A 26,458-nucleotide genomic window follows, 5' to 3' on the forward strand; every position below is an offset into this window, starting at 1 on the left:
GTTGTGGTCACCACCATCAGAGTCGTACTCAAACCATGGTTGTAGTCACCACCATCAGAGTCGTACTCAAACCATGGTTGTAGTCACCACCATCAGAGTCGTACTCAAACCATGGTTGTAGTCACCACAATCAGAGTCGTACTCAAACCATGGTTGTAGTCACCACCATCAGAGTCGTACTCAAACCATGGTTGTAGTCACCACCATCAGAGTCGTACTCAAACCATGGTTGTAGTCACCACCATCAGAGTCGTACTCAAACCATGGTTGTGGTCACCACCATCAGAGTCGTACTCAAACCATGGTTGTGGTCACCACCATCAGAGTCGTACTCAAACCATGGTTGTAGTCACCACCATCAGAGTCGTACTCAAACCATGGTTGTAGTCACCACCATCAGAGTCGTACTCAAACCATGGTTGTAGTCACCACCATCAGAGTCGTACTCAAACCATGGTTGTAGTCACCACCATCAGAGTCGTACTCAAACCATGGTTGTAGTCACCACCATCAGAGTCGTACTCAAACCATGGTTGTAGTCACCACCATCAGAGTCGTACTCAAACCATGGTTGTGGTCACCACCATCAGAGTCGTACTCAAACCATGGTTGTGGTCACCACCATCAGAGTCGTACTCAAACCATGGTTGTGGTCACCACCATCAGAGTCGTACTCAAACCATGGTTGTAGTCACCACTTGTGATGTATCCCATTGATTAAATATCATTAGCATTTTTTACAACAACCAAGCCATGAGTTGATCGCTTCCATCATGACAGAACATGGCTATGGCCCGGCAAACGGACTCTCTTGCAAATTAAAAAAGTTGAAGTATCATTTTATTTAACATTGTACCAAAATTTAATTCCATGTTTATCATGGTTGATGAAGATATAGACTAAATGTTAAGTTTACTTAATGTCACAGATACCAAGACTAGTTTGAATACTGAATATCTAGATATTATGTCCATCTCTCCAAATAGCTCAGCTAGGCTTTGCAAACCTCAGTGTGACTTAAAGCTTGGTTCCCACTAGAACGCAATGCAAGCACACATAAGTGATTTGACCAATCACAAGTGATGGATTTTTAACTATTAGTTATTATTAACTGTCTCATGTTATTATTAGTCGCGTGCAACGCGACTCTACAGCTCACTATGTTTGGTCGATTGGTCGGTCTGTCGGTTGGTCAGTAAACACTAACTCAAATTTGAGCACGCGACTGCAGCCATATATATACAACTCTCTTACATTGTACGTACATGCATCTCGTCGCTAGTAGGAACCACGCTTTACTATCGTCATTGGACATTGTAGAAAGACAAATTATCAAAAACATAATGCGTTTCTTCAATTAAAATTCTCATTAAAGTTACACACACTTGTTATTAAAGTCACATCTGTATCTACTACATAAAATGAATATAAAAAGTTTTCCTTTGATTTCCTACTGGGTTCCTAGAGTATGTACATTATTAAACACTACTAATTAATGTTTTTCTTTTTTCTGATAGGAACAAAAGAGGAAGATATTGAAAAAGCTCAAAGTTCTCAGAATAACCAGGATGAACATATAGCTGAGGACATGCCACAATCTACTAAGCAAACTGACTTAGCAAGTAAAAAAGAGAGCAATGTTACCATGCACAGTGGGAGAAGCGGGCATGGTAAAGTGAGCATGAGCAGTCAGTGTAAAGAGGCTTTAGCTCAGAAAAATCGCAGTAAAATGTGTTCTATTGTATAGCTGAAGCCATTCAATTGTGGTCACCAACTCAAAAACATCGCAGTAAAATGTGTTCTATTGTGTAGCTGAAGCCATTAAATTGTGTTAAATTGCCAAAAATATATCGCAGAAACTGAATTTTATTGTATAACTGAAGCCCATTTAAGTGTGGTCACTAGCTCAAAAACATCGCAGTAAAATGTGTTTTTTTGTATAGCTGAAGCCAATTAAATTGTGGTAAATGGCCAAAAATATATCGCAGAAACTGAATTTTATTGTATAACTGAAGCCCATTTAAGTGTGGTCACTAACTCAAAAACATCGCAGTAAAATGTGTTCTATTTATACATCACTGAAGCCAATTCAATTGTGGTCACTAACTCAACAATGCAGTAGAATATGGGCATATAATTAGCATTATACTTCTTGAAGTTATTTATTACTAAATGTATAAAATTGTAGTTATAGTCAAATAGCTGTTTTTGTAAGTTGATGTATTATTTAAATAACCATGTATGGTTTTATGCATATAGTGTATTATATTACTTACTGTAGCCATTTGACTACACCCTCATTATTTGGTATGTATATAAAGCAGTCTTTTGTTTTCAATAATATTAAACTGCTCTTACCTTATATAGTGTAGTAAATCGTAATATTGGACATTCAAATTACATAATTATTTCCAATTGTATATAGAACTGTAGAATATATTTAATTGTGTTTGTGCTTTCTGATATAAACTTTACATACACTATATAGGAGCTGTGTAACTGATTTAAAGATATATTCTCTAAACTAATATTATTTATTGACTTTAATTATATATAATAGATCCTCGCTGATATTTTATCTTTCACTTTTATCTACCAAGTATATATAAATATATATTTAGTTAAATTTAGTTATGTATGTATTGTGACGCTAGCTGTTTGTTTAATGATTTTATGCGGAGTTCAAATCCTATTTAAAGTGTAAAATTAATTAAAATTAGCTTTTATACGTAACCTAGACGCTAGAAACCTTTACCAAACGTTTGTTTGTTTGCTTGAATTTGCAGACTAATTTGCAAACTTGTTTTCTGCAGTTTGTCAACTAGTACACTAACACACTTTGGAAAACTTTTCTAAAGCCCTGTCTACACTATCAAACTATTTTGACAAAAAAAAGTGTGGTGTGCCCAAATAATGGTAGTGATATGCTTAAACATGTGATATGACATCATCATGTCCATATATGGGCACATCACATTTTTGTTGTCACATAAAGTTTGATAGTGTGATTAAACTAAAATCTATAGTCTTTGTTTACCCATTGAAGATTATTAATTTGAATATATTTGATTTGTTGAATAAGAATTTCTTGCGCCTACAAACTTTATTATGGGTGTGAATAGTTATATAAGAAGCACAGGGTTTTTGACGCACGTATCTTAAAAATGTTAAATCAAAAATGCATCTTTAAAACATTTGCTCAATTTTAAAGTATTAAAAAAAAAGATATTTTACTACAATAATTTTCAATGTGAAAAAGTGATTTTATAATCTTTGTATTCATTTTTCAAAAATTAAAATGTTATAAATTTGCATGTACACAGAGATGCCATTTTAGTATTGTTCGATTGATTGATAAAAGATATGAACGTGCAATTGTATTGTATGTATATTTATAGGTGCTATAAGTTGATCGGTGGCAATGTGTTGAGTTGAATTTAGTATTGTTTTAATACAGCTACTGTATTTTGGATTGTTTCAGAAAAAATCATATTAAATTTGATATTTCAAGAATTCACTTACTGTCTTTTAGTTTAAATTCTATTTGTTTTATCCTAAAAGTGTGCATCATGGTGCCTTTTTTGGGTTGTGTGTGTGGGGTGTATTGATACATATATTTGTTTTGGCCATTTTTTTCCTTTAAAAAAATACATAGAAAAGAAAGAAAATTGTTATTTCCAGTGTAATGAGCAAATTAAATAACTAAACACTGTTTTATTAAAACTTCAAAATTTAATTCAATTCAATTCATTTATTTTCCAGGAGACATATAATACAATCAAAAATACAAACACAAAAAAAACTGACACCAGTCTGGCGGATTGTAGAAAAGTGACGAAGTCACTATGTAAGTACTCTCCTTCTGGTGCAGACAAAAACAACAAGTTAACAGCAAATGACATTAAATAAGGCAGGGAAAAACTTAGAGGAACCAAAAAGGCATAAATCAGTCACTTCAATAGGGAGGAAATCCCACCACAACCTCGGAAAAGAAATAAATGTAGAGTGGAAAAAATGTATTCATTTTATAATTTACTATTATAAGTAAGATTTTCACTGAACTGATGTTTTAATAAACTTTTTATTTATTACTATTTGGTGAAAAGTGTTATTTACATTTTAAAACCCCCAAAAGTAAATGGTACAGCCCATCGAGGTCAGTGCAATCTCAACAGGACAGGTGAACATCAGGATTCCCTAAACTTTGCCGAAGTCTTAGTCTAAGTGCATACTTTTCTATCTTTCGTGCTTTCATAGCAGTAAACAACACCATGGATTATCCAAGTTTTGAACTTAATAAATCACGTTTTCCTCAGGTAGGCTCACAGCAACGTGAAAATCGTTTGACGTGGTAGGCCACTGACTGAGTTAGTGCTTAGACTTTGTTAGGCCACTTGTTGGTTGGTTGATATATGAATGATTGGTGGTGTAAGACCATTGTATTGAGCCACGGTAGATACCTCTAAGAGGCTCTTTAGTATTTAGGCCTACATTCTACATACTGGTCACTGGTACATTACAAGTACGCTTGCACTGATGACCACCAGCTCTCTGTATATTGCCATTATTATAAATCGATATCCGCTTCCACTTTTCAAACCTCATCGCCAATCTACTTTTATTTCAGACTACATTTATTGGGCGTCTTTACCATTTTCTTGACATTATTGATCCTAGAACGTTGTTTACATCAAATGTAAGTACAGTAGTTTTTTCTTTTAAATGTTGTGTCATTTGGTTGCAATGTGGTTGCAATATTCTTTATTACAGGTATATTATTCATTGCTATTTTTTTTTTTTGTAGAAAAAATTACAGGAGTCGATTAGTTTGTTGGAAGCATTCAGGAATGGAACGTTACCGGAAGGAATAACAAATCAGCAATTATGGGCAGCACAAAAAATAAAACAGGTTGGCAATGTCTTTGGTCAAATTTGGCTAAAAGTGACCACGAAAATCCAATCTGAACACTGGCTACAATTCGTTTTAACAAAGTTAAATTAACCATGGCGGTAAAACCTCCATGAATTAACCAAGTCCAATAGTTACTTTTACCGACCACTGCCTGCCGGTCTTGGTAAAACTACCCACACGGCTAAAAAGTCCAGTCTGAACGTACGACTCATGTTAACACATGTGAGTCAATCTTGTTTTTAACATCACAATTAAATTTTGGTAAAATTCTGGTAAACCTAACTGCGTGAAAATATCCAAATGTGAACGATGGTAAAATTTTCTGATGACATTCGGTAAAGCTACCATGGTTAAATTAACCATTTTTAAAGTCCAGTGCAAACAAGGCTTTATTATCATAACGTGGAGTGTATCCTTCACATATCTGATTTATTATTTAATTTTTATCACATGCAATTCAGTATTGAACAGAAAAGTTACATTAAATGGTTCTAAAATGTACATTCATCTTTTTAAAAAAATGTTGAGAATGTTTCATGCTCTTAGTAGAACAGTTAACCTTTCAAAATCCTCTGCATTCAAATCACATCCATTTATTACATATTTTTATCTTCCCAGGCAATCATCCATCCTGATACAGGAGAAAAGGTATTCATGCCTTTTAGGATGTCTGGTAAGAAGAATATTTAATATTTGGCACATGTTTACAAGCATTTATACAAAATGAATTAAAATCTACTACATTACTTATTTTTGTTATATTGTTTTTTTTGTTTGCATGATAACAATAACATTGACATCCACAATTTTCCAGTTATTTAAATGTTGTGTAACCTGTAGTTTCGGAGCACTTTTTATTTATATTTCTTAGTTTAGTTTTTGTATTTTAGTTGTTGATTTTCTTTAGGTTTTGTTCCATTTGGTTCGCCTATTGTTGTTGGTTTACTTTTACCAAACCCCACACTTGCAAGTACTATATTTTGGCAGGTATGGACAAAATATTTATTCAATGTGTATATAAATTAAGACACAGTGTATCCTACTATCTTATTGGTTAATTTGTATCACATGACATTAAGTATTAGTTCTAATGTATGGTAAAAGTACTACTGAACAGTTCTGTTGCATGTTCAGTTTTTTTAGAATTTTGTGCAGACTGGGCTTAATTTTTATATTATTGTTAATTATTATTATTTACAGTGGACAAATCAAAGTCACAATGCTATGGTTAATTATGCCAACAGAAATGCAAGCCAGGTAAGTTGCATTGAAATAATAATGATGACTGAACATATATATCTTGATCACTAGCTCTAGTAAGCATATATAGTGTGTACGTATGTTGTATTTTTATGATAATTAAAAACGTTATTATCATTTCAGGAGACACCTTTAAGCAGATTTTTGATGGGTTACTTTGCAGCTGTCGGTAGTGCATGTACAATTGCGGTAATTTTAACAATTTTTTTTTGTATTTTGTAACTTTGTAGAGAAACTGTACACTGCCTAGTAATAATGCTGGAATAAATGCTTAATCCCCCACCCTACTGAATCCCCCCTCCAAACCACCTGATTTTCTTTATTCTCATACCTTAGGTGAGTCTGAATATGTTACTTAAAAGAGCAACTAAATTAAAAGCCAGCACCAGATTCCTTGTTCAGAGGTTCGTTCCATTTCCTGCTGTAGGTAAGTATTTCCTCGCTGATCTACTGCCCCATCCCCTTTGTACCCCATTCTCCTTACTCATCCTCTTTGTACCCCATTCCCCTTACACAACCCCCGTTCCCCTTACACTCATCCCCTTTGACTTCATTGCGCAATCACCACCAAAGCACCCCTCCCCCTTTGAACCTTTCCATGTTTACAGTCTTCCAATGCAATTTATTATACACTGTTTGTATTATTATTATTTGTAGCAACTGCCAGTACTTGTAACTGTATCTTAATGAGATATGGTGAATTGTATGAAGGAATTGATGTAATGGACGACAAAGGTAATTCTGTAGGAACATCTAAAATAGCAGCTAAAAAGGTGAGATTCTTGTTGGTTCACGACTCTTGTAATTTTACACCATGGGAAATACATTATGGTTCTCACCAGCACTTCTAAAAAATGTTGGTGCAGTATTTTGTGTAAGCTTTTATCACCAGATTCTAATAATATGTGCAATCTCAAAATCATTAACAATCAATCATCATTTAACCCCTGAATTTATTATTTTAAAAAAATATGAAAGATGAACTTTTTTTATTCATGGTGGTTGATGAGAACCAAACTTAGTCTTAGTTAGTTTATCTAACTTGTTGAAAGCACAATAGTAAATGTTGATTTTTTTCAAATACGTTTGTTATTTTGTATGTAATGTTAGGCCTTGATGCAGACTGCACTAACTCGAATGGTTCTTCCTGCTCCTATCCTGCTGATACCACCAATTTTGATGTCTTATTTGGAAAAGTAAGTTTCAACATGTGCAATCTCTTTTATACCTCCTTTGTAGTTGACCATTTATTTCAATGGGTCTTCCTGCTGAGGCCATTGATTTTGAAAAGAAAGTTCCAACTTATGTATTATCTTGCTTTGTTTCAGGACTAAATTCTTGCGTGGTAATCCTCGGTTAACTTTAGCTGTGAATGCAGTCGTAGTGACCTTATCATTTGGATGTGCCCTTCCGGTTGCTATCAGTATTTTCCCTCAGTTTTCACAGGTAAATTCTACAAATGATTTACATACCATACAAGTATAATCTAATATGAGTGAGCCTTGGTATGTTTAACAATCACATGTGGTTCACTGTTCTCTAACTGCAAGTCAGGTAGCAGTAAAAAGCCCCCTTTAGGCTCAGTGCATGAGTTTGTTTTTCTGCACACGCATAACATGTACAATGAAAGAACAAAATTACATTAGTAAAAAAAAAAGTATGCAGAAGAAGGCCAAAATAAGTTTAGAGACAAACTTTAAGTCTTATACATAAAAAATAAAATATTGGAGGTATAGTAGCCCAGTTCACAAGAACAACTAATAATTAATTAATTAAGAAACAGTAGCAGGAGATTTAATTGCCATAAGCCGCAACCAGAGATTTGTATTTGAATATGGTAACTGAATAAAAAAAATGATGATATATAAATTCAGTTTGTATGGGAAATAAAACATTTCATAATAAAATACACAGGAAAACTATAAAATCACGATCAAATAGTTTATTATTTAAATATGTACATGATTAATAGCAGTAACTGCTGATTTATGATTAACATTAATCATTTCCAAATCACAAAAAAAAAAATAAAAAAACAATATAATAATAATGTTAGCGCAAAATACAGGACGCCTCTAAGCGCTGAACAATCAACAGAAAAAAGAAGAGCAAAAACTAAAATGAAAGAAAAATGCAAATTTAAAAAGTGGGATTTCAGGAGTTGTTTGATTTTAAATAATAAATACAATAATAATACTAATAAATGGATACCAAGTTTAATTATCAAGAAAAAATACACAATATGAATGCTAAACTTAAACTGTTTCAAGAAAATATCACATAAACATTAAACTATTATAAAAATATCACAATACATTAACTAAATTAGTGCAAAGTTTAAACTGTTCCAAGAAAACATCACACACTAAATAAGTTTGTAGGTTGTCTTTTTGGTAAACATGTTTAACAAGAAGAATTTTTGTACTGAAAAATGTGATTATACTATATTTAGTCTATTTCCAGTAATTTATCATTAGATTAATTTCATAGTAAACTTAGGATATTGATTTATCTGTAAATTTTAATAATTAAATATTTGAATTATGTTATAAACCCAATCTGGTATGGCAATCTTGCGTGGGTGACTTGAAAAGACACATAACTGATGTGAATTATCTCCACTGATTGTTTTGATGAATTGTCCATCACTACTAAATAGTTGTACTTTCTTAGCACTTGCTACAATGATGTTATCATCATCATCAACTACAACTGCCCATGGTGTATGCACCTTACCATCTTCAAGTCCTTTATCTATTAGTACTTTCAATGACTTGTTGTCCTTATCATATAATAATACTTGATGGTTTTCCCTGTCTACTAGAAGCACTTCACCAGTTTTTGTAAGTGTAACATCACTGTATCTAAATTTACCTCCTTTTTGTTGTCCTATCTTTATTAACTCCTCACCACTATTAATGTCAAATGTTAAAATGCAACATCCAGTTGTGAAGTCTGCTACATACACAACATTTGTTTCCTCATCTACATGGATACCATATGGGGTTGTCAATTTACCTTTGCCAATTGATTTGATTATTTTACCATTCGTATCACACACTTGAATGCATGTATTACTCAAATCACTAAATGCTATTTTGTCATTCTTCATTTTGTACATTCTGTAAACTCTCACACCTTCTGGTAGTATTATCTTGTTTACATATTTTCCTGATTGTTTGTATTTGTAAATTTCATTTGTCCAACAAGAAACCAGCAAATCACCATCACACTTGACCAGTCCTCTAGGTTTGACGTCAAGTTGAATTTCATTTACCAATCCTTCCTTCTCTACTTTGATATTAATTGGTGATTGGCTGATTGGTGTATCATTGATGTGTACATTTAATGTACAGATTCCTTCAGTTGTACATACTCCTCTTATAACATAATCGTCATTGTTATCATCTTCAACAAGAGCATTGTTGGTTTCTCCTGAAGGTTGTGTCCATGTTGCTTTCAGTTTTGGTGAAATACATGTTTGTGGTTTGCTAATTTTGATAACAATTGGTTGACCTTGGGTCACTGCTTCTGGTGCTGTAATTGTCAAATAGTCTATAACTTGCGTAACATTTCCTATGTTGTGTTGTTTCAACAAATCAATTTGATTTATGTTTCCAAAGAATGAAATCTTTCCATTATCTTGTGGCTTGGTTTCAATAGAATTGTTAATTTGATCTTTCAGTGTTTTTAATGCACTTTCACTTAATGTCATAGCAGTTGCTGGTTCACTCTTTACTAATTCATCAAGAAATTCCTCATTTTCTTTCAATTCGGATTTAATTTCTCGTAATTTCTTCATGTGTCCATCATTTACAGCTGTATAATTTTCATAAATTGCTTGAACTTTTTTTTCCATCTTATCACCATTTTTCTTGATTATGTTTATCATTTCCTGAACTTGGTGTCTAATACCTCTTGAACTTGTTTCTTTACTTTCTTTGAGTTTCTCAGCAATCGTGTTACCTGATTGTATTCCATAGTTTAGGTTTTTTGTGTATTTATCAGCAGCTCTTTGTAACTCTTTTGCCGTCTCCTTAAATGTTTTGAACGCTGTTGCAATATCAATTGTGTCATGGTCTGCTGTTGCCTTGTGCTTTGTTATTGAACAATTTATGCATATTGGTACTTTACATGTTGTACAGTACATCTCTAGTGGCTTATCATGAGTAAAACAAATGGCTGGTTTTAATAATACAAATTGCTGTGGAGTCATTTTCTGCACTTCTTCTGCTGAGAGTAGAGTATGTTTTTTTGATATTTTCAGTATTTTATGATGGTTGCTACAGGTGTGGCACAAGTAATGTTCACATTCCTGGCAGTAATGTTCAACCTCTTTATTTTCACAAATACATTTCATCTCTGATTTCTTTGAAAATTCTGGATTGTTACCTGTCGCCATCCTGCAATAGTAAAGTATATAATTTGAAAAATGATGATTATAATTGTAATACGTACCAATCAATGGCGCAGATCCGGTTTTAATAGTGGGGGGACGTATACAAAATTAAAAAATACTTTGCAACATTAGGCTTGGAGGGCCCCGGTTGGGATCCAGGGGGCTGTAAAGTAATTTATAGGTTGTTAAATCGATTTCTGAGCACATCAAAATTGTAAATTTTCACCCCCGATTTTGTCTTTGTCCACGATCTATGTTGTATAATAATTTTCATTATTCGGTTTAATGTATGAGCATATCAATGTGATACATTCTACGTGAAAAAGTCAGTAGATTGTGACTTGCTGGAAAAAGCGGACAAATTTGTCTGCTGCTTCATACGCCTAGTTTTCCGTTTCATTTAGATTGTTGCAATATAATTAAATTAACTGGTTCTTTAAAATATGAAAATTTATGACTTTACTGCTTGATAAGCAATAAAGGAAATGCCATTGGACATTAAAAATCAGTTCGCCTTTTTCGTTTTGATCTGGAGTAGACAAAACATTGCCTTTACGGTACGTTCCACCTCCGCAATTGCGCCATTCGCGCTGATGCGGATCAAAGCAATGCTAAACATGTCGAAACACAATTTTACCACACTGGTGGTTCCAAGGAAAAAGAAGAAATAAATGTTTTGATTGATTGTGTTTGTAGTAATGTACCCCTTGTAGACTAAAGCAACAAAGTAATTTTCTATACTTGAGACTCATTATACAGTTATTGCTGCTAATATTATGTTTATTAATTCTTATTTTAAATTAATATTAACTTACCTTGACTAATCTGGTACCAAAGAGCTTTTGTGTTACTTGCTGACGTGGAGGTTTGAAATTCAACTGTGTGGTATTATTTATTTTATTTATTTTTATTATGTATTCTTTTATTGCGAAATGGGAAATCCTGTATGTTCAATAACAAAGTAGTTAGTATGTATATGTATGGGTAAATCCTGTCCTGAACAAACAATGTCAAGGATAAAAAAGCATGGATACAAAGATTGTTAATAATGTGACCACTAGATTTATTTACATTTTATAAACATATTTACATATTTTACAAATATATGAAAATCAAATCAGTGTTTTAAGCAAGTGCTTAGATATTTTCAGACATTTTATTTAATGAGGGTGATCCATCCAGCAATTGCTGATCTTAAATTATCTTAATTAATTATCTCATAGTGAACTTAGGATATTGATTTATCTGTAAATTTTAATAATTAAATATTTGAATTATGTTATAAATCCAATCTGGTATGGCAATCTTGCGTGGGTGTCTTGAAATGACACATAACTGATGTGAATTATCTCCACTGATTATTTTGATGAATTGTCCATCACTACTAAAGAGTTGTACTTTCTTAGCACTTGCTACAATGATGTTATCATCATCATCATCAACTACAACTGCCCATGGTCTATGCACCTTACCATCTTCAAGTCCTTTATCTATTAGTACTTTCGATGACTTGTTGTCCTTATCATATGATAATACTTGATCATTTTTATAATCTAGTAGAAGCACTTTACCAGTTTTTGTAAGTGTAACATCAGAGTATTTAAATTTACCTCCTTTTTGTTGTCCTATCTTCATTAACTCCTCACCACTATTAATGTCAAATGTTAAAATGCAACATCCGTTTGTGAAGTCTGCTACATACACAACATTTGTTGCCTTATCTACATGGATACCATATGGGTATTTCAATTTACCTTTGCCAATTGAGTTGATCACTTTACCATTCATATCACATACTTGAATGCATTTATTACCAGTATCACTGAATGCTATTTTGTCATTCTTCATTTTGTACATTCTGTTAACTTCAACACCTTTTGGTAGTATTATCTTGTTTACATATTTTCCTGATTGTTTGTATTTATAAATTTCATTTGTAAAACAGGAAACCAGCAAAATACCATCATCACACTTGACAAGTCCATAAGTTTTGACGTCAAGTTTAATTTCATTTACCAATCCTTCCTTCTCTACTTTGATTTGTGATTGGCTGATTGGTGTATCATTGGTGTGTACATTTAATGTACAGATTCCTTCAGTTGTACATACTCCTCTTATAACATAATTGTCATTGTTATCATCTTCAACAAGAGCATTGTTGATTTCTCCTGAAGGTAGTGTCCATGTTGCTTTCAGTTTTGGTGAAATACATGTTTGTGGTTTGCTAATTTTGATAACAATTGGTTGACCTTGGGTCACTGCTTCTGGTGCTTTAACTGTCAAATAGTCTATAACTTGCGTAACATTTCCTATGTTGTGTTGTTTCAGTAAATAAATTTGATTTATGTTTCCAAAGAATGAAATCTTTCCATTGTCTTGTGGCTTGGTTTCTATAGAATTGTTAATTTGATCTTTCAGTGTTGTTAATGCACTTTCACTTAATGTCATAGCAGTTGCTGGTTCACTCTTTACTAACTCATCAAGAAATTCCTCATTTTCTTTCAATTCGGATTTAATTTCTCGTAATTTCTTCATGTGTCCATCATTTACAGCTGTATAATTTTCATAAATCGCTTGAACTTTTTTTTCCATCTTATCACCATTTTTCTTGATTATGTTTATCATTTCCTGAACTTGGTGTCTAATACCTCTTGAACTTGTTTCTTTACTTTCTTTGAGTTTCTCAGCAATCGTATTACCTGATTGTATTCCATAGTTTAGGTTTTTTGTGTATTTATCAGCAGCTCTTTGTAACCCTTTTGCCGTCTCCTTAAATGTTTTGAACGCTGTTGCAACATCAATTGTGTCATGGTCTGCTGTTGCCTTGTGTTTTGTTACTGTACAATTTATGCATATTGGTACTTTACATGTTGTGCAGTACATCTCTAGTGGCTTATCATGAGTAAAACAAATGGCTGGTTTTAATAATGCAAATTGCTGTGGCGTCATTGACTGCACTTCTTCTGCTGAGAGTAGAGTATGTTTTTTGGTTGTTGGAAGTAGTTTATGTGGTTTGCTACAGGTATGGCACAAGTAATGTTCACATTCCTGGCAGTAATGTTCAACCTCTTTATTTTCACAAATACATTTCATCTCTGATTTCTTTGAAAATTCTGGATTGTTACCTGTCGCCATCCTGCAATAGTAAAGTATATAATTTGAAAAATGATGATTATAATTGTAATACGTACCAATCAATGGCGCAGATCCGGTTTTAATAGTGGGGGGACGTATACAAAATTAAAAAATACTTTGCAACATTAGGCTTGGAGGGCCCCGGTTGGGATCCAGGGGGCTGTAAAGTAATTTATAGGTTGTCTCAATCGATTTCTGAGCACATCAAAATTGTAAATTTTCACCCCCGATTTTGTCATTGTCCACGATCTATGTTGTATAATAATTTTCATTATTCGGTTTAATTTATGAGCATATCAATGTGATACATTCTACATGAAAAAGTCAGTAGATTGTGACTTACTGGAAAAAGCGGACAAATTTGTCTGCTGCTTCATAAGCCTAGTTTTCCGTTTCATTTAGATTGTTGCAATATAAATAAATTAACACTGGCTCTTTAAAATATGAAAATTTATGACTTTACTGCTTGATAAGCAATAAAGGAAATGCCATTGGACGTTAAAAATCAGTTCGCCTTTTTCGTTTTGATCTGGAGTAGACAAAACATTGCCTTTACGGTACGTTCCACCTCCGCAATTGCGCCATTCGCGCTGATGTGGATCAAAGCAATGCTAAACATGTCGAAACACAATTTTACCACACTGGTGGTTCCAAGGAAAAAGAAGAAATAAATGTTTTGATTGATTGTGTTTGTAGTATTGTACCCCTTGTAGACTAAAGTAATTTTCTATATTTGAGACTCATTATACAGTTATTGCTGCTAATAATATGTTTATTAATTCTTATTTTAAATTAATATTAACTTACCTTGACTAATCTGGTAATGAAGAGCTTTTGTGTTACTTGCTGATGTGGAGGTTTGAAATTCAACTGTGTGGTATTATTTATTTTATTTATTTTTATTATGTATTCTTTTATTGCGAAATGGGAAATCCTGTATGTTCAATAACAAAGTAGTTAGTATGTATATGTATGGGTAAATCCTGTCCTGAACAAACAATGTCAAGGATATAAAAACATGGATACAAAGATTGGTTTTTTTTTTTCTCTTTTGTGGCGCAAACACCACTTTTATTCACATTCATATTATCTCATATTACATAAAATCGTATTATTTAACTTGTAAATGTCGTTACAGTTCATAAGTAACATATTTACATATATGAATTCTGTATATTACTCCCTTTTTCATTAATTTTCTTATATTTTGCTATACACTTGACAGGATCATCATTATCATCTATCCCGTTTTAAAATAGTTTACACATTTTCATTTGTTTGTTTTAAAAAAAAACTAGCACCATTTGCATTGCAGATTTTTTTTTCACTTTTGTTGTGTAACATAAACTGAATATATTTAAAATTAATTCATGCAATATAATTATGCTACATTGTATGGTAAAATAGATATAATAAAACACATTTACAAAGATTGTTAATAATGTGATCACTAGATTTATTTACATTTTATAAACATATTTACATATTTTACAAATATATGAAAATCAAATCAGTGTTTCAAGCAAGTGTATATTGGCTTCGATATTTTCAGACATTTTTTTTTTTACCCATATTTAATGAGGGTGATCCATCCAGCAATTGCTGATCTCAAATTATCTTATTAACTAGATAATCATGGTCTCAAGTCTAAAGCATTGTTTAATATCTGTACCAATATATGTACGATGTAGATTTATGTCAAGTGAGTTTATTAAATTTCATATATTGTGCCTAGAATATCGCACAATGTTACACAGTTGCAATCAATTCCCTACTAATATGTACAGTATATTTTCCCAAATGCATTGTATACCACAAGAACATATTTTTTGGATATTCTATTTCCTTATTGCTACTGTAGGTCTTGTGGTATGGCAGACATTCATGAACCATAGAGTTTTTTTGTATTTTTTTACCATATTTAATGAGGGTGATCCATCCAGCAATTGATGATCATTAGGGACCCTCAGAGGTTCACAAGATGCTCTACATAAACAAAGTCTTATGATTACAAGTCTTTGGGAGTGGAGTTGTAAAAAAAATCCTGACATGTGACGGGACTTGAACCCTTGGATTGGTAGCCAAGCATCATAACCACCAAGCCACAACTCCACTCGGAGTTCTGTTTTTGCCCAAATGTCACTGTTGCCCAAAATTTGATGTTTCCAAAATGTGCCAGTTTTGCAAATTAATTTTACCATTGAATTAATTGCATTAAAATAAACTGTAAAGCAATTTAATATAAGCAATAAACAAAAGAAAATTCTTTTAAAAAGTAACATGAATATTATCTGCATCATTTCAATAACACCTAAATGATGTTTTTGTGAAATAGTTTGTTTTTATTGATTTCCACACATAATTAATAAGATAATTCAAGTTACAATAAACATCATATATATAAGAGAGTTGTGTGGCTAGAAATACAAGCACTATCTATGTTATTTATATTATTTGTATTACTTATTTGGTAGTCATTGGTTGGAGGTACACACCTAATTGGTGACAGTTGCTTTTGTGCTTTCCTGGCAGCTAGTGAGTGAGTGAGTGGCCGAGCGGTTAAGACAGTGGAACCGTAATCACGTAGCCATAACATCGGCAGGGGTTCGAGGCTCACTCACTGTGTATTAGTACATCACAGCCACTGATCACCAACTGGGCCCTCTGGGAGATCAGTCTTTGACTGAAGAGGTCACCCAGTATAAAGATAAAACAAACAAACAAAACAAACAAACAAACAAACAAAGTGACTATGATTTATATTTTCTTCTTGCGTCGTGTTTGTTTAATTTGTTGATTTGTATTATATTTTGTAAAATGTAATATCTTTTGCCTAAATAAATAATAATAATAATAATTAATGAATACAAATCGTTTTTCCAGATTGCAACATCCAAGCTGGAGAAAGAGATTCAAGACTCTACGAAAGAAGTGACGTTGATGTACAACAAGGGATTGTAGATATTTATAGATATGAGTCAACGTGTGTGTCTAAAATAATAGACAAAAATTCAAAGGCAAATTACTGAAAATAATAACACTGCTGTGGGTATCAGTGGCTGGATCTCAATAGAGATACAAAATAAAATAAACATAAAGCTAAATCAAAATGCTAAAGTAAAACAGCCATAAAAATTAGCAGAGCTTTCGGGCAACACTAGCCCTTCATCAGTTTAAGGGACAATAAGAATAAATATATTAATCAAGTATATATAATAATTTATGAATGAATGAACTTGTATTTTTATATACAATAAAGATATATCAATTTGATAAAAGTTGTATTTCTTTTTATCTGCATTTTAAACATTTGTTTGGAAAGAAAAAATGTTGAGTAGTATAATCTAAACATGTATAAGACTTTACACAAATAAGATGTAAAATCATGTCGATCACAGCAAGCAATTCTCACTGATCTACGCATAATATGCATATATGCAAGGCTAGAATCTCAACTAAAATTACAATAATAATACAACATATCACAAGATGAAATTTTTATATAGACGTATCATATCATATATTTTTGTATATCGAATGTAATCAGTTAATTTTATGCACATTTTGCTCAACTGTTGCACATAAAAAAGTATAAAATGTACTTCCACCATGCCAAGGCAGTCTAACAACAGGACACTGAGCTCGCCTTGCCAAGATAGGAACTCGGAGTCCTTTGATTTTATGTCTGGCTGTGACAAATATTAACAGTACTGTTTATTATGTACATATTCTCTGCGTAAGGGGTGTGGAACGGATCATGTCGCAGCCGCAGATAAACCCTTTGATCTCCGGAGCTCAGCATCCTGTTAGATTGCCTTGCTTCCACCATCTCCCTGCTTCCACACAGTATTTTTTACTGTACAGCACATGGTACAAGCAAGCTGCATTACCTTTTGTCGTAAAAGGCGCGTCATAGAAACATTTCTTACGTCACATCATTTAAAGGCTTTACACGCATCACTGCACAAAAAAAAAGAATATAAATAGGAGCTATATTGTGTAGTCGTTTTTTGATAACTGAGAGCTATCAGTGTGTATCATCCTCGTATATAATTGTTTCTTAGTTGTAATAAAGATCACATTATTATAACATCTAGCATGTTATTATAATATATCAATTTATAGGTACCAAAACTAATATTTTTATTTAAAAAAAAATTCGATAAGTATTTTAATAACACTGAAACAACATTCTTAATATAACAAATGATATGTAGTACTACTAAATCAATGTCTAATTGCATAGGACTATGTGTACAGTATTATGATCTGTGTAGTTACAATTTGATAACTGAGCACGCATCTTTTAATATCTACCTCATCAATAATTAGCATTGATATCATATATCACATTGTTCGATATGATCAGTGTAGTCAGAAGTTGATAACTGAGCACGCATCTTTTAATATCTACCTCATCAATAATTATTATTAATAATCTATATCACATTGTTCGATATGATCAGTGTAGTCAGAATTTGATAACTGAGCACGCATCTTTTAATATCTACATCATCAATAATTATTATTAATAATCTATATCACATTGTTCGATATGATCAGTGTAGTCAGACTTGATAACTGAGCACGCATCTTTTAATATCTACCTCATCAATAATTATTATTGATAATCTATATCACATTGTTCGATATGATCAGTGTAGTCATAATTTGATAACTGAGCACGCATCTTTTAATATCTACCTCATCAATAATTAATATTAATGATCTATATCACATTGTTGGATATGATCAGTGTAGTCAGAATTTGATAACTGAGCACGCATCTTTTAATATCTACCTCATCAATAATTAGCATTGATATCATATATCACATTGTTAGATATGATCAGTGTAGTCATAATTTGATAACTGAGCACGCATCTTTTAATATCTACCTCATCAATAATTATTATTAATAATCTATATAACATTGTTGGATATGATCAGTGTAGTCATAATTTGATAACTGAGCACGCATCTTTTAATATCTACCTCATCAATAATTATTATTAATAATCTATATCACATTGTTGGATATGATCAGTGTAGTCATAATTTGATAACTGAGCACGCATCATTTAATATCTACCTCATCAACAATTATTATTAATAATCTATATCTCATTGTTCGATGTGATCAGTGTAGTCAGAATTTGATAACTGAGCACGCATCTTTTAATATCTACCTCATCAATAATTATTATTAATAATCTATATCACATTGTTCGATATGATCAGTGTAGTCAGAATTTGATAACTGAGCACGCATCTTTTAATATCTACGTCATCAATAATTATTATTAATAATCTATATCACATTGTTCGATATGATCAGTGTAGTCAGAATTTGATAACTGAGCACGCATCTTTTAATATCTACCTCATCAATAATTATTATTAATAATCTATATCACATTGTTCGATATGATCAGTGTAGTCATAATTTAATAACTGAGCACGCATCTTTTAATATCTACCTCATCAATAATTAATATCAATGATCTATATCACATTGTTGGATATGATCAGTGTAGTCAGAATTTGATAACTGAGCACGCATCTTTTAATATCTACCTCATCAATAATTAATATTAATGATCTATATCACATTGTTGGATATGATCAGTGTAGTCAGAATTTGATAACTGAGCACGCATCTTTTAATATCTACCTCATCAATAATTAGAATTGATATCATATATCACATTGTTGGATATGATCAGTGTAGTCATAATTTGATAACTGAGCACGCATCTTTTAATATCTACATCATCAATAATTATTATTAATAATCTATATCACATTGTTCGATATAATCAGTGTAGTCATAATTTGATAACTGAGCACGCATCTTTTAATATCTACCTCATCAATAATTATTATTAATAATCTATATCTCATTGTTCGATATGATCAGTGTAGTCAGAATTTGATAACTGAGCACGCAACTTTTAATATCTACCTCATCAATAATTATTATCAATAAGCTATATCACATTGTTCGATATGATCAGTGTAGTCAGAATTTGATAACTGAGCACGCATCTTTTAATATCTACCTCATCAATAATTATTATTAATAATCTATATCACATTGTTCGATATGATCAGTGTAGTCATAATTTGATAACTGAGCACGCATCTTTTAATATCTACATCGTCAATAATTATTATTAATAATCTATATCACATTGTTCGATATGATCAGTGTAGTCAGAATTTGATAACTGAGCACGCATCTTTTAATATCTACCTCATCAATAATTAATATTAATGATCTATATCACATTGTTGGATATGATCAGTGTAGTCAGAATTTGATAACTGAGCACGCATCTTTTAATATCTACCTCATCAATAATTAGAATTGATATCATATATCACATTGTTGGATATGATCAGTGTAGTCATAATTTGATAACTGAGCACGCATCTTTTAATATCTACATCATCAATAATTATTATTAATAATCTATATCACATTGTTCGATATAATCAGTGTAGTCATAATTTGATAACTGAGCACGCATCTTTTAATATCTACCTCATCAATAATTATTATTAATAATCTATATCTCATTGTTCGATATGATCAGTGTAGTCAGAATTTGATAACTGAGCACGCAACTTTTAATATCTACCTCATCAATAATTATTATCAATAAGCTATATCACATTGTTCGATATGATCAGTGTAGTCAGAATTTGATAACTGAGCACGCATCTTTTAATATCTACCTCATCAATAATTATTATTAATAATCTATATCACATTGTTCGATATGATCAGTGTAGTCATAATTTGATAACTGAGCACGCATCTTTTAATATCTACATCGTCAATAATTATTATTAATAATCTATATCACATTGTTCGATATGATCAGTGTAGTCAGAATTTGATAACTGAGCACGCATCTTTTAATATCTACCTCATCAATAATTATTATTAATAATCTATATCACATTGTTGGATATGATCAGTGTAGTCAGAATTTGATAACTGAGCACGCATCTTTTAATATCTACCTCATCAATAATTAGCATTGATATCATATATCACATTGTTCGATATGATCAGTGTAGTCAGAATTTGATAACTGAGCACGCATCTTGTAATATCTACCTCATCAATAATTATTATTAATAATCTATATCACATTGTTCGATATGATCAGTGTAGTCAGAATTTGATAACTGAGCACGCATCTTTTAATATCTACATCATCAATAATTATTATTAATAATCTATATTACATTGTTCGATATGATCAGTGTAGTCAGAATTTGATAACTGAGCACGCATCTTTTAATATCTACCTCATCAATAATTATTATTAATAATCTATATCACATTGATCGATATGATCAGTGTAGTCAGAATTTGATAACTGAGCACGCATCTTTTAATATCTACCTCATCAATAATTATTATTGATAATCTATATCACATTGTTCGATATGATCAGTGTAGTCATAATTTGATAACTGAGCACGCATCTTTTAATATCTACCTCATCAATAATTAATATTAATGATCTATATCACATTGTTGGATATGATCAGTGTAGTCAGAATTTGATAACTGAGCACGCATCTTTTAATATCTACCTCATCAATAATTAGCATTGATATCATATATCACATTGTTAGATATGATCAGTGTAGTCATAATTTGATAACTGAGCACGCATCTTTTAATATCTACCTCATCAATAATTATTATTAATAATCTATATCACATTGTTGGATATAATCAGTGTAGTCATAATTTGATAACTGAGCACGCATCTTTTAATATCTACCTCATCAATAATTATTATTAACAATCTATATCACATTGTTGGATATAATCAGTGTAGTCATAATTTGATAACTGAGCACGCATCTTTAAATATCTACCTCATCAATAATTATTATTAATAATATATATCACATTGTTGGATATGATCTGTGTATTCATAATTTGATATAACGCATCTTTTAATATCTACCTAATCAATAATAATTATTAGTACTTAATGTTGGATATGATCAGTGTGATTTTGTTAAATTTACTGTATACGAGAGATCGAGTCGATGGGTTTTGAAAATGTGTTATTCTTTTGTTCCTAATCACCCTATTGATTTGTATCCGTTTGCTGTTTAAATTTATACTTTTAAGAACGCATCGTTTATGATAAACGTGTGCCGTTGTAAAAATAAAAATATTCCATATCTTTTTATGTTTCATATGTATTGTAGGGGCCATCATGAGACATGCTTTGGCTTCTATTGAGGGTCTCAGTTCAGAACAGAATAAATGTGCAGTGGATGAATAATTTGATAAATGAGGACGTGTGTTTTAACATCGATCTATACAGACCGTAATAATACTCTTCCAGAAATGATATGTTGCTATAATAGGCCTATGACGAATTTCCATTACATTAATAATTCAATTAAAAAGGAAATGTGTCAGAAATACTAAAGAATCCAGTAATCTTGTTGATTAATAATTAGTTGTACCATTTCTGATGAACGAACAGAAAACTAAACTTGCAGCCAATCAAAAAGCTGCTGTACTGTATAAGTAGGGAATTTTAAGTAGGAGTTGTTTTAAATGTCATTGGTCTCGGCTAATCAGTTATTGCCATTTGACTATGATAGGTATCTTTATTACCTATAACTATGGGTAGACCAAACAATATTAAAATATAATGACTTCTTTCACTTTTTACAAGCTCCTGACCTAGTTTGTGTTTTAAAATGTCAATTTTGGATAAATTGACAGATTTTACCATGTAAACTGTGCAAACTTAATGCAAACTTTAAAAAAAACACCCCACAAACATCATTCAAACCACTTAATATTGATTATACCACTACTAGAGCTGTAAAAGAAGACAATTTTTGAAACAAATTTATTGAAATAGCTCAAAGTTTGACTTTTTAGGGTGAAAAATGTCAATTTTGGATAAATTTACAGATTTTACCATTTAAACTGCATAAACTTAATGCAAACTTTAAAAAAACACCCACAAACATCATTCAAACAACTTAATATTGATTATACCACTACAAGAACTATAAAAGAGGACAATTTATGGAATAATTTTATTGAAATAGCTCTAGGTTTGATTTTTTTAGGGTGAAAAATGTAAATTTTGGATAAATTGACAGATTTTACCATGTAAACTGTGCAAACTTTAAAAAACAGCCCCGCAAACATCATCCAAACCACTTAATATTGATTATACCACTACAAGAACTATAAAAGAGGACAATTTATGGAATAATTTTATTGAAATAGCTCTAGGTTTGATTTTTTTAGGGTGAAAAATGTAAATTTTGGATAAATTGACAGATTTTACCATGTAAACTGTGCAAACTTTAAAAAACAGCCCCGCAAACATCATCCAAACCACTTAATATTGATTATACCACTGCTAGAACTACAAAAGAGGACAATTTATGAAATCAATTTATTGAAATAGCTCTAAGGTTGACATTTTTAGGGTGAAAAATGTCATTTTTGGATAAATAGACAGATTTTACCATGTAAACTGCGCAAACGTAATGCAAACTTTAAAAAATACCTCACAAACATCATTCAAACAATTGAATACTGATTATACCACTATTAGAACTATAAAAGAAGACAATTTATGAAATAATTTTATTGAAATACCTCTAGGTTTGACTTTTTTGGAGTGAAAATGTAAATTTTGGATAAATTGACAGATTTTACCATTTAAACTGTGCAAACTTTAAAAAAACACTCTACAAACATCATCCAAACCACTTAATATTGATTATACCACTGCTAGAACTATAAAAGAGGACAATTTGTGAAATAATTTTATTGAAATAGCTCTAAGTTTGATTTTTTAGGGTGAAAAATGTCAATTTTGGATAAATTTACAGATTTTACCATGTAAACTGCATAAACTTAATGCAAACTTAAAAAAAACACCCCACAAACATCATTCAAACAGTTGAATACTGATTATACCACTACTAGAACTATAAAAGAAGACAATTTATGAAATAATTTTATTGAAATACCTCTAGGTTTGACTTTTTTGGAGTGAAAATGAAAATTTTGGATAAATTGACAGATTTTACCATGTAAACTGTGCAAACTTTAAAAAAACACAACACATCATTCAAACCACTTAATATTGATTATATCACTACTAGAACTGTAAAAGAAGACAATTTTTTAAATCAATTTATTGAAATAGCTAAGTTTGACTTTTTAGGGTGAAAAATGTCAATTTTGGATAAATTTACAGATTTTGATGTAAACTGCATAAACTTAATGCAAACTTTAAAAAAACACCCCACAAACATCATCCAAACCACTTAATATTGATTGTACCACTACTAGAACTATAAAAGAAGACAATTTATGAAATCATTTTATTAAAATAGCTCTAGGTTTGACTTTTTTGGGATAAAAAATGTCAATTTTTGATAAATTGACATATTTTACCATGTAAATTGCATAAACTTTAAAAAAAACACCCCACAAACATCATTGAAACCACCTAATATTGATTATATCATTACTAGAACTATAAAAGAAGACAATTTTTGAAATCACTTTATTGAAATAGCTCTAAGTTTGATTTTTTTAGAGTGAAAAATGACAATTTTAGATAAATTAACAGATTTTACTATGTAAACTTAATGCAAACTTTATAAAAACACCCCACAAACATCGTCCAAACCACTTAATATTGATTATCACTACTAAAACTATAAAAGAAGACAACTTTTGAAATGATTTTATTAAAATAGGTCAAAGTTTGACCTTTTTGGATAAATTGACAGATTTTAAAGTGTAAACTTTACAATGCAAAAAAGGCCATCTGCAAACATCCTTCAAACTACTTATTATATTAAGACAATATTAATATTTGAAGCAGATATAAAATGATGCATGCTCAGTTATCAAATGACTAGGCCTACACTGATCATATTCGATATTGGTATATAGACAATTAATATTAATTATTGTTGAGGTAGATATTAGAATATGCGTGCTCAGTTATAAAACTATGACTACACTGATCATATCCAACATTGTGATATAGGATATTATTAATAGTCATTGATGAGGTAGATATTAAAAGATGCGTGCTCAGTTATCAAATTATGACTACACTGATCATATCGAACAATGTGATATAAGATATTAATAATAATTATTGATGAGGTAGATATTAAAAGATGCGTGCTCAGTTATCAAATTCTGACTACACTGATCACATCTAACAATGTGATATATGATATTAATAATAATTATTGATAAGGTAGATATTTAAGATGCGTGCTCAGTTATCAAATTATGACTACACTGATCATATCGAACAATGTGATATAGATTACTAATATTAATTATTGATGAGGTAGATATTAAAAGATGCGTGCTCAGTTATCAAATTATGACTACACTGATCACATCTAACAATGTGATATAGATTATTAATAATAATTATTGATAAGGTATATATTAAAAAACTAAACAGATCATATCCAACAGTGTGATATAGATTATTAATATTAATTAATGATGAGGTAGATATTGAAAGATGGGTGCTCAGTTATAAAATTATGACTACACTGATCATATCCAACATTGTGATATAGGATATTATTAATAGTTATTGATAAGGTAGATATTAAAAAACTAAACAGATCATATCCAACAGTATGATAGAGATTATTAATATTAATTAATGATGATGTATCTATATTAAAAGATTTTTGCTCAGTTATCAAATTATGACTACACTGATCATATCCAACAATGTGATATAGATTATTAATAATAATTATTGATGAAATAGATATTGAAAGATGGGTGCTCAGTTATAAAATTATGACTACACTGATCATATCCAACAATGTGATATAGATTATTAATAATAATTATTGATGAGGTAGATATTAAAAGATGCGTGCTCAGTTATCAAATTCTGACTACACTGATCATATCGAACAATGTGATATAAGATATTAATAATAATTATTGATGAGGTAGATATTAAAAGATGTGTGCTCAGTTATGAAATTCTGACTACACTGATCACATCTAACAATGTGATATAGATTATTAATAATAATTATTGATGAGGTAGATATTAAAAGATGCGTGCTCAGTTATCAAATTCTGACTACACTGATCACATCTAACAATGTGATATATGATATTAATAATAATTATTGATGAGGTAGATATTTAAAGATGCGTGCTCAGTTATCAAATTATGACTACACTGATCATATCGAACAATGTGATATAGATTATTAATATTAATTATTGATGAGGTAGATATTGAAAGATGCGTGCTCAGTTATCAAATTATGACTACACTAATCACATCTAACAATGTGATATAGATTATTAATAATAATTATTGATGAGGTAGATATTAAAAGATGCATGCTCAGTTATCAAATTCTGACTACACTGATCATATCCAACAATGTGATATAGATTATTAATATTAATTATTGATGAGGTAGATATTAAAAGATGCGTGCTCAGTTATCAAATTATGACTACCCTGATCATATCGAACAATGTGATATAGATTATTAATAATAATTATTGATAAGGTATATATTAAAAAACTAAACAGATCATATCCAACAGTGTGATATAGATTATTAATATTAATTAATGATGAGGTAGATATTAAAAAATGCGTGCTCAGTTATCAAATTCTGACTACACTGATCATATCGAACAATGTGAT

At 31.0% G+C, this 26,458-nt stretch overlaps 5 protein-coding genes across 12 annotated transcripts in view; 2 read left to right on the forward strand and 3 right to left on the reverse strand.

Annotated features, from left to right (window-relative positions):
- LOC144837970 (cGMP-specific 3',5'-cyclic phosphodiesterase-like) overlaps positions 1 to 2,969 on the forward strand; it is a 29,651-nt gene extending 26,682 nt beyond the window's left edge. For 3 of the 8 annotated variants that reach the window (XM_078693290.1, XM_078693287.1, XM_078693291.1), the window contains one exon: positions 1,518 to 2,969. In XM_078693290.1, coding sequence (XP_078549416.1) covers positions 1,518 to 1,747 — 230 coding nt within the window. In that variant the 3' untranslated portion in view covers positions 1,748 to 2,969. The remainder of the gene's footprint in view (positions 1 to 1,517) is intronic. The other 5 variants (XR_013611595.1, XR_013611596.1, XM_078693288.1 and 2 more) reach the window with 5 other exon arrangements.
- LOC144837981 (uncharacterized) overlaps positions 1 to 26,458 on the reverse strand; it is a 213,204-nt gene that overhangs the window by 59,695 nt on the left and 127,051 nt on the right. The window lies entirely within an intron of this gene.
- On the forward strand, positions 4,162 to 16,978 carry LOC144836769 (sideroflexin-5-like). The gene is made up of 12 exons (XM_078691620.1): positions 4,162 to 4,316; positions 4,628 to 4,696; positions 4,805 to 4,909; positions 5,531 to 5,585; positions 5,820 to 5,899; positions 6,113 to 6,169; positions 6,296 to 6,361; positions 6,509 to 6,599; positions 6,830 to 6,945; positions 7,283 to 7,368; positions 7,501 to 7,618; positions 16,590 to 16,978. Exons 1-12 carry the CDS (start codon positions 4,272 to 4,274, stop codon positions 16,665 to 16,667), a joined length of 966 nt encoding a protein of 321 aa, XP_078547746.1. The 5' UTR covers positions 4,162 to 4,271; the 3' UTR covers positions 16,668 to 16,978.
- On the reverse strand, positions 8,694 to 10,574 carry LOC144837318 (E3 ubiquitin-protein ligase TRIM45-like). Its single transcript, XM_078692369.1, has one exon. It carries the CDS (start codon positions 10,572 to 10,574, stop codon positions 8,694 to 8,696), a length of 1,881 nt encoding a protein of 626 aa, XP_078548495.1.
- On the reverse strand, positions 11,826 to 14,820 carry LOC144837319 (uncharacterized). Its single transcript, XM_078692370.1, has 2 exons — positions 14,514 to 14,820; positions 11,826 to 13,707 (listed from the first exon to the last, which is right to left on the reverse strand). Exon 2 carries the CDS (start codon positions 13,704 to 13,706, stop codon positions 11,826 to 11,828), a length of 1,881 nt encoding a protein of 626 aa, XP_078548496.1. The 5' UTR covers position 13,707; positions 14,514 to 14,820.

Source organism: Antedon bifida, chromosome 3, assembly GCF_963402885.1.
Source record: "Antedon bifida chromosome 3, ecAntBifi1.1, whole genome shotgun sequence".
Taxonomy (NCBI): domain Eukaryota; kingdom Metazoa; phylum Echinodermata; class Crinoidea; order Comatulida; family Antedonidae; genus Antedon; species Antedon bifida.